The 13,979-nt window shown below is 35.0% G+C and overlaps 1 protein-coding gene across 1 annotated transcript in view; it reads right to left on the bottom strand.

Annotated features, from left to right (window-relative positions):
• LRP1B (LDL receptor related protein 1B) overlaps positions 1-13,979 on the bottom strand; it is a 1,956,425-nt gene that overhangs the window by 286,225 nt on the left and 1,656,221 nt on the right. The window contains exons 50-52 of the mRNA XM_080689945.1: positions 11,639-11,761; positions 6,222-6,341; positions 1,495-1,623 (exon numbers count right to left, since the gene is read on the bottom strand). Of these exons, the coding sequence (XP_080546071.1) occupies positions 1,495-1,623; positions 6,222-6,341; positions 11,639-11,761 (372 nt within the window). The remainder of the gene's footprint in view (positions 1-1,494; positions 1,624-6,221; positions 6,342-11,638; positions 11,762-13,979) is intronic.

Here is a 13,979-nt window from a genome sequence, read left to right as displayed (position 1 = left end):
ATAAATGCACACAGCACTTAGTGGGTTTTCCCCGGCTCCCTCTCCATTCTCCCCTTCCCAGTACAGGGTATTGAGACTGATATTGATATTCTCATATATGTACACAATGTCCTTGGAAGTGATTCCTTCACTGATCCTCCATTTACCTCGTCCCCTAGACTACCTTCCTGGGTCTACCAGAGTTTCTCGATTACTTCCTAACATCCACATAGGACAGAAAACATATGAGCCTTCACTTTCTGTGCTTGGCTAATTTCACTTAATATAATGTTCTCTAGGTCTTCCCATTTTCTTGCAAATGACATAATTTTGTTCTTAATTTGATGAGTAAAATTCCATTGTGTGTATATCCTATAATTTTGTAATCCATTCATCTGTTGATGGAAACCTGGGTTGGTTCCATAATTTGGCTATTTTGAATCGTGCTCCTATAAACATGGATATACTTGCATTAATACACCTGTATTAAATTGCTCAACTCAGATCTCCTGTGTGACCTTGAAATCTGCATTCACATATTCAGTCCCTTTGCTCTTTTGAATAGGCAAATAATTTATCTAAATGTTTTACTATTGAGTAATTCTTTTAGAAATTTCGGAGGTCATCTGAATCAGAAACCTATATTAATATAATATTCTAATTTCTGTCCAAGATTTTATTTTCTTTGGTGCTTTTACTATCTCTTATGTACTATATATATATATATATATATATATATATATATATATATCTGCTTCAAATATAATGTCTTAAAGTCATAATACAGCCCATTGAAGAGAGGACTGGCAGAATTCACCCCAAGGAAGAGAATTCATAGCACATTTTCTGGTAAATTACTCAGCTCAGATCTTCTGTGTGACCTTGGGATCTGCATTCACATATTCAGTCCCTTCATTCTTTTGAGCAGGCAAATAATTTATCTAAATGTTTTACTATTGAGTAATTCCTTCAGAAATTCCTGAGGTCACCTGAATTGGAAACTTGGTAAATTGTCTGACCCCCAAAGGTGTTCCTTTGATCTCTTGGCTTCATTCAGCTATATCTGTACTATTTTTACCTGACCCCAAGGTTAATACCCTAGCCGCTGAACTAATAGGTGTTTACTGACCTCCTGATCAGCTGTCATCTAATATCAGAGCAGCTATTTACAGAGTATCTGTAATAGGCAATCTAAAAGCTTTCTTGAGAAATTATGGTGGGGTGGAGGGATTTAAAAAGAAAATACCAAGTCCGCCATACTCACGCATGTGATGTGGTGATACTATCTCAGCAGTAAAATGACAAGATCCAGCAACCATCAAAATGGTTTTAAGATGGGTAATACCTCTGTGCGTGTTTGAAACCCTCTGCCGTGGTTGAGAGGTTGCTGAAGTACTATGATAACAACATCCACCTAATCAGTTCTCAGGGATGGGGGAAGTGAAGGAAACCTAAAGTGGCAAGCACTGTGAAAACAAATATCCCGGATTCTGGCAATGGTTTTCTCAGACGTACCACAGCCGGCCGTGGAGAGCTCATCACTGCCATTTGGACAATCCCTTTCACCATCACAAAGCCAGTGTCGGGGCACACAGGCGTGAGAGCCCTGACAACTGAACATGTCCGCAGCACAAGTAATGGCACCTGAAACCCAAAGGAAAAAGTGCCATTAAGATCACTGTCTGCCCAATAGAAAATGCCTACTATTGCATTCCTGTGGGAAAGAGGGTAAGTAGATTGGTGCTTACAAGGAAAAGACAATGATTGTTTGGAATCATCAAATGTTCTCCTTCTTCTACAGTTGTCTACAGATTTTTGTTTAAGAATGCATTTGTTCCTAATTGCAATATATATATAGGCACTAGGGATTGAACCCAGAGGCATTCGTTCGACCTCTGAGCTAAACCCCGAGCCCGATTTTATTTCTTATTTGGAAACAGGGTCTCAAAAGGTTGCAGAGTGCCGGGCATGGTGGCACACGCTTGTAATCCCCGCGCTTGGGAGGCTGAGACAGGAGGATCACGCAGGTTCGAAGTCAGCCTCACCTGGCTTAAGAGAGCCTGTTTCCAAATAAAATCCAAGATAGCTGGTGGCACATGCTTGTAATCCCAGCGCTTGAGAGACTGAGATAGGAGGATTGCATAGGTTCGAAGCCAGCCTCAGCTACTTACTTAGTGAGACCCTGTTGACAAATAAAATATGAAATAGGTCTGGGAGAATAGCCCGGAGGTAGAAAGCCTTCTGGGTTCCACCTCAGTACCAAAAAATAAAATAAAATATAAGATAGGTCTGGGAGTGTATCCCGGATGTAGAAGGCCCCAGAGTTCCATCCCCAGTACCACCAAGAAAAAAAAAAAAAAAGAATTCAAAAGGTTGCAGAGAGCCTTGCTAAGTTTGTCAAGGCTGGCTTTGAACCTGCAATCCTCCTCTTCTTTGTAAAAATGTAGCAAAACATATAAAGGTCACAGATATTTGTTGAGTTGATGAATAACATGGCTCTGGTCAAATTTCACTATCATAAGATCAAAATCTGCCCAGATAAACTGCTAAAAAAGATAGTTTTGGAATTTTTAAAACGTATTTACTATCTTCAAGGAGAAACTGTGATAGAGTTGACTGATGGAAGATATTTATTTTCAGTAATTGAAAGCCATGACCACAGTGCTTTAATTAAATGATTATTATCTTCTTAATTTTCAGCTGTACAGTTGAAATCATGTAGAAAATGCTTTTCAATACAATGTTTCCAAAACTAGTAGCACTGAGGTTTCAGAAATAAAATCCTCTGGCTTCTCTTCCCACATAACCATGTCTGTTCCCACATATACATTAACCAGAAGGACAAAATGGCTAAATATATTGGAGAATCCTAGTGGACTCAGACTGAATCATTTGATTTAGGACCAGTGCTTTACAGAATGAGGTTCAACAGGGTGTCTACTACTGGAAGGAATCAGAAAACCATCCACTAAATAAATGCTTCTTTCATTTTAAAATTAATTTATCTGCTAACTATTAACAACTTTATTGTCTTATATAAAAATTATTTTTCTGAAAAATTATATTTATTATATTCCTTTTTATTTATACTCTCTCTCTCTCTCTCTCTATATATATATATATATATATATATATATATATATATATTTTTTTTTTTTTTCTTTATATAATTTCTTTTTGGTGGTACTGGGGTTCCTGGAAGCCCTTCTACCTCTGGGCTACACTCCCAGACCTATTTTATTTGGAAACAGGGTCTCTTAAGCCAGCGCGCCTGGCTTCTAACCTGCGCTATCCTCCTGTCTCCTCCTCCCAAGCGCGGGGATTATAAGCATGCGCCACCACTCCCGGCATTCATTCAATATTTTAATTTATGTAATATTGCCATTATTTAGAATGAGTTTTTAATATTGTATTCTTTCTACTAAGACAGTGTTGATCAATATAAAATTCCTTGATTCTTCCCATATTTCATTTACAACTTGTTCCTCATGTATTCATAATAGAAAGAGCACTGATTGGGAAATTAAAAAAATCTAATCGAGCCGGGCGTGGGGGCGCACTCTTGTAATCCCAGCGTTTGGGAGACTGAGACAGGAGGATCACACAGGTTGGAAGCCGGCCGCACTGGTTTAAGAGACCCTGTTTCAAAAATATAAAATAAGTCTGGGAGTGTAGCCCGGAGGTAGAAGGGCTTCCAGGAACGCCAGTACCACCACACACACACACAAAAATTATAATCGAAATCTAATCATGCAAAACCTTGGAGAAGACTAATATCTGAATTTTCTTACTTTTAAAATGAAGAGTATCGTAGATAATTACAAGGATATTTCCAACTATAAAATGAAATAACATTCTTTACGACTAGTTTTCTGTCTCTTTTGATAGTGTTCAACAGGCCCTTTATTAACATTTTGAAACAATGAAGTCAATTGGAAAGAAAATTCATCAGAGAAAAAAGCTGTGGCTTCCTCCACAGTTGGCAGTACCCTCTGGAGACGCATATTATCTTTAGGTAAAAGAATCCCAAGGGAGAAGAAAGAAAAACTAATGGAATTCCACTAGATCCATCTTGTATCCCTACTCACATAACAACAGTTGACTGGTAATAGTCACCACACTATTTAATATTTCAGAAACCTAAATTCTGGCCCTACCTCTATCATCACTAATTAACAAAATGATTTTAGGCAAATATCTAACCTCTGAATTTCTTTTTTTTTTTTTATCTACCAAAAGACAAATGTGAACTAGACAATGGTTTTCAAAACTGAATTCTCAGTATACCATGTGAAAATCACTGTGTGCTTATGAAGAAAAAAAATGTGTGCACATCCACAGAAGAATATATGTAGGTGGGGTTGAGAAACCACATTTTTAAAAAGACGTCTCAAAAAAAATCCTTTGTACAATAAATGTTGGAAACCACTGAGATAAATTATTTGTAAGGTTTCATTCCTATTCTAAAATATTAGATATTGATATTTATTCAGACATAAAACCAGCACTTTAAAGAAGGAGGCTAAAAAAATAAAACAAAAATGAATGGCAATGAACTGTGGATTTAGAGCACATGGGCTTTGTTAGGTAACCACAATTGTTATACAGGTAAATCTCTTTATACCTTTAATAGGTAAGGGATCCAAAAAATACAAAATAACATTAATTTCCCTTGATGATACACCTTGAAAACACAGATGTGAGGGAACTGGACTGTATGTAACTTCAGAACCTCTACTCTTTCTATTATAAGGTGTCTATGCAGAGAATACAGTTGCCAATGAAGAAATTTAGGATAAAGTTACTGTAAGGGTTGAAAGCATAAAAAGCAGACTCTGGGAACATGTCCACTATTAAAATGAAAGATTTAAGTATAAAGGGAAATAAAATAGAGTTTAATAGTCATCTGATTACTATTTTTCCTCATATTTAGAGATTTCTGATGCTGTCTTTCTATTATTTGTATTAATTTTTTGTATAATTCTAAATTGTTTCAGATATGTAAAGAAAAGGTAGATTTTAGGTGAAATAAATACAAAAAAATTACCTACTTTAAGAAGATATCACCAATTTTATATTTTTAGGAAGAAATTGAGTTTAGCCTGAGTACTATAAAATATACAACCCCTGACATTTGAAAACGGTTTTAAGTGCACTTAACTCAGTATATGCAACTCATTTCATGACTCATCCTTCTCTTTATAAGATGAGGAAAATTAACAGTTTCCTATGAGGATTGATTTAATGAATTAAAATGCACAGATACAACAACATATCTATACACATTTTTATAGATCACATAGACAAAAGACAATTTAGTAAACAACCTGAACAACTGCAATAAATTTGTGAAGATTAGCTCACTCCATTCTTTTATGCTTTAAGAAATTTAGTTAATAATTCAATTTAAACTTAAATATTTGTTATTATTAAAAAGCAATTGCACTGGGTTTGTAGCTTACATGTAGTTGGTACACAAAGACATTTGAAATTAAGACCTCCAATCCATAGCGCTGAATTTTAAGGAGCATTTTAAAAGCATATACAATATTAACCTTTCTTTAATTGCATTTAAAATTGTTCAATATTGATGGTCACTATAAAATATACTCACCCACATTCAGAAACATTCAAAGTTTGCAGCATAATGAATTTTTATATTAATTTTGGAGAACATCTTGGCAATATATATTGAGTCTTCAGGAAAATGTTTTTTTGTTGTTGTTTATTTTTGTTTTGTTTTTGTTTGTTTGTTTGTTTGTTTTTAGGTGGTACTGTGGTTTCTGGAAACCCTTCTACCTCCAGGGTACACTCCCAGACCTATTTTATATTTTTATTTGGAAATAGGGTTTCCTAAGTCAGTGAGGCTGGCTTTGAACCTGTGCAATCCTCCTGTCTCCGCCTCCCAAGACCTGGGACTATAAACATGCGTCACTACTCCTGCAGGAAAAGTATTTGATGATTTGACTCAGCAATTTTAGTCCTGGAAATTCCCCCCCAAAGGTAATTAAAAATTAGAAATAAAATGTATGAATACATTATTTGTGGAAATATTGAGAAAAATCTTAACTATTGAATAAGTTGCATATACAAAAATAGCAAAATAATTGATTTCTATAAAGATAATAAAACTGGTACATAAGAATGTATATGTAAATTTAGTTATGAGTTTAATACACTGGAAAATATAGAGCATGCAAAATGGTTAAAAATTGATTGAGAACATCAAAGAAATAACTCACCACAAATGCTATCACTTTCATCTAATCCGTCTCCACAATCATCCTCTCCATCACAAATCCAGTGTTTAGAAATGCATTTTTGCACAGAACAAGAAAATTGATTCCAAGAGCATGAAGAATCTGGAAAATAAACAACAATGTTTATTTTAAGTGGAAAAGCTGGGAGAAATAATTTCTGCCCTGCAACTGAATAGTAGGCTGACTACCCAAAACAATAATTTGTTGCATAATTTTAAAAAGCTGGGGGAAAATATTTTGAAAGTTTTCTCCACCAAGAACTGGTAGATATTTGAAGAAACAGATACATTAAATCTAACTAAACATTCCATTTACATGTTTTACAACATCACATGGTTTGCCACAATTATGTGTAATTTATTATGTGTTGATTATAAAGAACAAAAATATAAAAATTGAGATCATCTTGGATTTCACACTGAGAAAGCTCTTTTGGACACGTCTCCAAAAACCAGTCATCCCATAATAAAACAAGCCAAATTCCTCTTCTCTGTGACAACTCTGTATAACATTTTGACAATAGTCTGCCTAGGCTTTCTGTGTTTTCAGCTCACACAATTTCATTCCTTCAACATGATTCCCCTAGTGCTTGCCTTTGAATTAATTATTGTGAGAGTCACTCAACTCCCAGGATATTACAGATTATCACTCTTAGAAATTGTGTGGTATACAAATACCAAATAAATATTCCAAGTTTATTTAGTAACACTTTTACATTTTAATCTATTTTTTTTTAACTAAAAGGAAAAGAATTCCATCCTAAGCAACAATATGGCAGGGTGGTCTGCTGAGCATATATGTTTGGTTTTTAAAAATGTGATGACTAAGGAGGATTTAGCTTGATAACAAGCAAGTTTCAAACCTGTATATACCTAACACATAGTTGTTTTGTGTCACTCCCTTAAAAACACTCAAACTTAGATGGAATGGAATACTTGTTATGGTTTTGGTGGCAACTGTTCTTGAGGAAACTGTTCTGGTAGCTGCAGATCCTTGTCCTGAATTAGGACAAATATACACTAGTCTGAACTCCTGCTAAAAACTTAAATGAGTTCATTATTACAAAGATAGAAATGTACAAGACATTTTACAGTCCTATATTATTCCGGGGTAGTATAGGGGGGTGTGGCCCAAAACGAAGTCACTGACAGTTTCTGGCTACAGAGTATTTTATAAGCAGTCTTCTGATCCAACTAGATCCGCCCCCTCTGGGGCCAGTGTTTTGATGTGGGGGATTCCTTCCTGTATGTCTGTCCTGTCTCCAATACAGACCCCAAGCCTTTTGTTATATCCCAAAATGTGTTAGTTGATCATTGGATTCTGGTATCTCTTGAAAGCTTATGTCATCCTCCCATGATTATCGAATTCTGGGATCTCCTGAAGGTTTATGGTATCCTTTCACATTCTTGGGAAATCTTATCTTTACAATGAAAAAGGCCCTGGGACTATCTCTGTTGTCTTGCTAATCATCCTTGGTGCCTGGAATTCTGTAGCCCTTTTCCTGAAGCTCCTGGCTTTTTATTTTTATTTTTTTTTACTGCCAAAGATATATTTTAAAAATTGAAAATATTTTCCAGTACTGGTACCTTAATATATTTTGAAACCTCTTCCCCATACTGGTACACAGTGGCATAGCATAGTGGCTGTATTTCTTTCTTTTCTTACCAGATTATATGTAACAACATACTCATCCATATCATTTCTGCTTACTTTTTTATATCCCAGCCTCTCTGCTTTGCCTAATATATGTACCACTAGAAAATGCCCAAAATCAATTTTTTTAATTGTTCAGAATATACGTTATTGTAAGTTTTGATTTTAATCTCAAAAACTTTTACTTTTTACAGAAAGACTTGTATTTTTTGTGTGCTTTTACTGGTGCATTATAGTCTCACATCATAATGTAAATCAATCATGTTGAGAACGACAAAAGGCACTCTTGGAGCCTCCCTCCCCATTTCCCTCCCTCCCAATAGAGAGTACCTAGACTGATATTGGTATATATTTACATGTATATACATAGTCTGTGATAGTATTTCTATTAATCAATGTAATTCTTTTGAAATCATGTATTTTTCATTTAAAATGATTTTGTTTTGTTTTGCTTTTTGGAGTACTGGGCCCAGGAACATTCTATTTCTGAGCTTCATCACTCCCAGCCCTATTTTATTTTTATATTTATTTATTTATTTATTTATTTATTTATTTATTTATTAGTACTGGGGATGGAACCAAGGGGGATTCCACCTATGAGCTGCACCCACTGCCTTATTTTTTTATTCTTTATTTTGAAATCGGGTCTCACTGAGTTGCAAGGGGCCTCCGTAAGCTGTTGAGGCTGTCCGCGGACTGTGATCCTCTGGTCTTAGCCTCTCAAATGCTGGGATTACAAGTGTACACCACCATGCCTGGCCTTATTTTTTATTCTTTATTTTATTTTATTTATTTATATTTATTTATTTATTTATTTTGGTGGTACTGGGGTTCATGGAAACCATTCTACCTCCGGGCTACACTACCAGACCCATTTTGATATTTTTATTTGGAAACAGGGTCTCTTAAACCAACAAGGGTGACTTCAAACCTGGGTGATCCTCCTGTCTCAGCCTCCCAAGTGCAGGGATTACAAGCCTGCACCACCATGCCCGGATTATTTTTTATTTTAAAACAGGGTCTCACTAAGTTGCAGAGGGTCTCTTTGAGTAGCTGGGGCTAGCTGAGAACCTGTGATCCTCTCATCTCAGCCTTCCAAGTGTACCAGTATTAGGAAATGGCCTAAAAATATTCAAAAAAGAAATGTTGATATTAACATATGTCAACAATTGGTTTATCAAAAGTGGAATTCATGTGGGGCTTGGTGGCCCAAGCTTTGTAATCCCTGTGCTTGGGAGGCAGAGACAGGAGGATCACACAGGTTCAAAGCCAGCCGCACTGGCTTAAGAGACCCTGTTTCTAAATAAAAATATAAAAGAATAGGTCTGGGAGTGTAACCAGAGGTAGAAGGGCTTCCAGGAACCTCAGTACCACCAAAAAAAAAAAAAAAAAAAAGTTGAGTTCTAATCTGTAAAAAAAGCAATAAGGGCCTGGTTACTGCCAGGCACTCAGGTAGCTCAAAGTACCCTCAGTAAAAGTAATTAGCAAGTGGGAAGAGGGTTGGTGCCTAGGACCTTCTAAATTCTAAAAGCAAGTTTACATAATAAGTGGCATCTAGCAAAAGTTAAGTATTCCCCAAGAGTGTGGGTGGAGGGTACTGACCTTTGTAAAAGGGGATCAGATAAATAAGTGGCCCCTGACCTTGAGAATCATTCTGGTCCTAACAAAGAAATCTAAAACAAAAGACCTGCCCTGGAGAAAGGGCAGATCTAGTTGGGTCAGAAAATTATTGGTATAAAATGTTCTAAGTCTAGAAGCCTCCAGTAACTTCTTTTTGAGTCATCTGCCTACTATCCTGGGATAGTATAGGGCTGTAAATTATCTCCTATATTTCAATCTTTGTAATAATGAACTCACTTAAGTTTTCAGCAAGAGTTCGAACAAGTTTTTTATCTATCCTATTTCTGAACAAGAATCTGCAGCTATGAGAACAGTTTCCAGGAGCCTAAAGGGTCCTCGGGAACATTTCTCCCAACCATAACAGCAAATACTAAGATTACAAGTGTGTACCACCACACCTGGCCTGAAATGTTTAATTGTATGATCTATGAAAATAATGAAATATAGAAAACAGAAGCCAGATAAAAATAAAATTTGAAATAAAATCCTATAATTGATTCTTGTTTAGAAATTGTGAGTTCATATGAACTAGTTTTGGAAATTTCTGTTAATCTTTTTCAGAATGTGGCTCTGATGTAAAAATATAAAGGGTCTTAATAAAACAAAATGTACTTCCTCGTGTCATGAAATTTACTTTCAGGAGAGCTTGACATTTACAGAAGATCTATTTTAGAATAATTTTTATACTCTTTACACTATAGTGTATATATATATATTTATTATACATATATATGTATTATTTATAAATAAATATATATATATGTATATTTATACATATATATACATAGTGTGTATATATGTATATATATATATGTATATATATATATTTATTTATTTATTTATTTTTATATATTTATTTGGAAACAGGGTCTCTTAAGGCAGCTGGCTTCAAACCTTCGTGATCCTCCTGTCTCCGCCTCCCAAGCGCGGGGATTACAAGCATGCGCCACCACACCCAACATATATGCAGTATTTTAGGACAAATAATATACACTATGGCTTGGCGTGGTGGCGCATGCTTGTAATCCCCGCGCTTGGGAGGCAGAGACAGGAGGATCCTGCACGTTCGAAACCAGTCTCTCTGGCTTAGGAGACCCTGTTTCTAAACAAAAAAGTATAAAAATGGGTCTGGGAGTGTAGCCCAAAGGTAGGTTTACCAGGAATCCCAGTACCACCAAAAACAAAACAAAACAAAACAAAACTGTATGTATGAGATATATATAATATATATATATATATATATATATATATATATATATATATATATATTTTTTTTTTTTTTTTTTTTTTTTGCGGGTCTGGGGATGAAACCCAGGGGCATTCCACCTCCGAGCTACACGTCCTGCCCTATTTTTTATTCTTTATTTTGGAACCATGTCTCCCTGAGTTGCAGAGGGCCTCACTAAGTAGCTGAGGCTGTCCGCGAATCGCGATCCTCGGGTCTCAGTCTCCCAAATCCTGGGATTACAAGCGTGCGCCACCACGCCCAGCTTATGTATATATGATTTTTATCTTGTAAAAAAATTCCTTCGTCTGAAAATCACAAAATCTATAAATTTTATGAAATAAATGTTAAAATGCATTCTTGACAATTGGAAGTAAATATACACATGGAAAAACTGCCAATATCAGGTAAAAGCAGTAATAATGTGTGCTAAATCCTTATTTTTCATAGCAAAAAGTAAATATATTAGTCTTATCTGATGTAAATAATTAAGAAATTAGGATGTAAGATTATATTACTTAGATTGATAAAGGTAACAACTCACAAAGACCTGGAAATTTAAAAAATGGCTGCAGCAGAAGATTATTATTATTATTCTAATATTAGGGATTGAACCCAGAGGCATTCTACCTTTAAGCTAAAATCTTAGCCCTTTTTTATTTTTTGTTTTGAAGCCAAGTACAGTGATTATGGAGATATACCACTGCTACTGGCTTGCAACAAAAGATTTTTTTCTTTGTTATAATTTCTGCTGTTTTACTTTAATTTTTACCATTTTTATTTTATTTAATGAAAGTAAAAGACCTTCTAACAATGTCTTGTATAAAATCCCTGTGTAAGAGAACATCAACATATAAAAATGCTACGGTTCATAAAACAAAAGCAAGATACAACTTCTCACCACAATGGAGTTCATCAAGTCCATCTTCACAGTCTTTCTGACCATCACATACCCATGTATTCAGAATGCATCTTCCACTAGGACAACCAAAATAATTTTCTTCACATTTGTGTTTGTTTTGAACTGTGATAAAAAACAGAATGCATTGTCAAACAAGTTGAATTAATCTTTGACTTCTGCAATATAGGTAGATAAAACATTAATAGTACTTGGACTGGAAAAGGTAAGTTGCAAGCAAATAAATACAAAGTAGCTAAGACATTCTCCTCAAGAAAGCCAGGGTCACAAAAGCCAAGGAAAAGCAACTGTCATGGTCCAGGGGAACTGGGAAGACATGATAAGCAAATCTCATCCAGGATTGGGTCCCAGAACAAACAGAAATAGAAAATCTGTTTGAATTTAGAAAGTGTGGGAATTAGATAATTAAAATAACTGAAATAACTCTAAAGTGAATTAAACCAAGGCCAAGGAAGGAATTGTATTTACATAGAATGCATGTTTTTCTTTTCTTTTCTTTTCTTTTCTTTTCTTTTCTTTTCTTTTCTTTTCTTTTTTGGGGGGTATTGAAACCAGAGGCATTCTACCTTAGATCTAAATCCATGTGTAACTTTATTTTTCTTTTTATTTTAAAATAGAGTCTTGGGAAGTTGCTTAGGCTAGTATTGAACCCGTGATCTTTCTATCTCTGCATGCCAAGTACTTGGGTTACAGGTATGTGCCGCCATGTCCTGCACATAAATATTCTTAATTCCATATGCATAACAAAAAATAAATAACAAGTAGAACACATCCTCAGCATGTGTGGCCCTGGGTTCAGCCCTCAGCACAAGAAAGAAAGGAAGACAAAGAAAGAAAGAAAGAAAGAAAGAAAGAAAGAAAGAAAGAAAGAAAGAAAGAAAGAAAGAAAGAAAGAAAGAAAGAGAGAAAGAGAGAAAGAAAGAAAGAAAGAGAGAGAAAGAGAAAGCGATGCTTTATAAAAATATCATGAAAAAATAGACTGTATATAATATATTATAAATTATATTTTTAAAAATCACAGTTATTATTATTACTTCCAAGAATATTATATCTTTCAAGAACATATAAAATACAGATTTTCTTCTCTTACTAAATGTCTGTACTTTTGGATTTACATAGTATTTTTTTTTTTCTTTTTGTTACTGGGGATTGAACTCAAGGACAGTCTACTTCCAAGTTTACATCTCCAGACCATTTTGTTATTTTTTGTTTTTGAAACATGGTCTCTTGCTAGGTTGCTGAAAGTTTTGCAAAATTGTTGAGGCTGGCCTTGAACATGCAATCCTTTTCTCTCAGCCTCCCAAATTCTGGAATTACAGGTGTGTACCAGTGTGATCATCTGGGTTTCCATAGTTTTAAGCTGGTCCTTAATTAGCCAGGGAGAAAATCCTAGAAAAAATATACCTATCCTATTATCATGTTCCATTATGAGTATTTTAAGATAAAAGTATCCCTATATAAATTTTTTACACAATAAAAAATCAATTTTAGTGGATTTACCATGGAGATCAAAACCTTCATTATACTTTATATCTAAGGTCTTTTTAGGATTCTCTCTACATATTCCCTAATAATTTTATAATTTTTGTGTGTGAATGCCAGAGCATGTGTGTGTGTGTGTGTGTGTGTGTGTGTGTGTGTGTGTGTGTGTGTTACCAAGTATTGAATCCAGGGGCATTCTAACTCTGACCTACCTCACAGCTATATTTTATTTTATACTTTGGAACAGGGAGGGTCTTAGTTGCTGAAGCTCGCCTCAAACCTGCAACTTCCCATCCCAGCCTCTCAAGTACTGAGATTATAAGAATGTGTTTTGTAATCCCCACACTTGGGAGGCAGAGACAAGAGGATGGTGCAGGTTTGAAGCCAGCCTCACTGGCTTAGGAGACCCTGTTTCCAATATATTGGAAACACTCCAAGCATATATATATGGTGTGTGTGTGGGGGGTCCGGTAGTGTAGCCCAGAGGTAGAAGGGTTTCCAGGAACCCCAGTACTACCAAAAAAGAAAAAAAAAATGTGTCACCACACTTAGATCCTCTAAAATATTTTTCTCTTTCTTTTCAACTGTTTTGTAAGCCAGCATAAGTGTCCCTTTCTTTCTTATCTAATATAAAAATTATAATTCCTTATTATTGGTGCTGAAAGTTCAATTGCAAAATAATCTATTTATCCTAGAGAGTGATAAAGAATATAAAAAGGGAAATAAAATGTATGTTTAGTGAATATCTATTATATGGTGCCTTCAATATTATTTTAAAAATTAACTATAGCCCTAATAAGGCAAAGATTATATTACTGAGAAAAGTAGTAGAAAGCAATCT

The sequence above is a fragment of the Muscardinus avellanarius genome (assembly GCF_963383645.1).
Source record: "Muscardinus avellanarius genome assembly, chromosome: 2".
Lineage (NCBI taxonomy): Eukaryota > Metazoa > Chordata > Mammalia > Rodentia > Gliridae > Muscardinus > Muscardinus avellanarius.
Note: the sequence above shows the minus strand (reverse complement) of the source record. Positions and strands in the feature narration are given on the sequence as shown.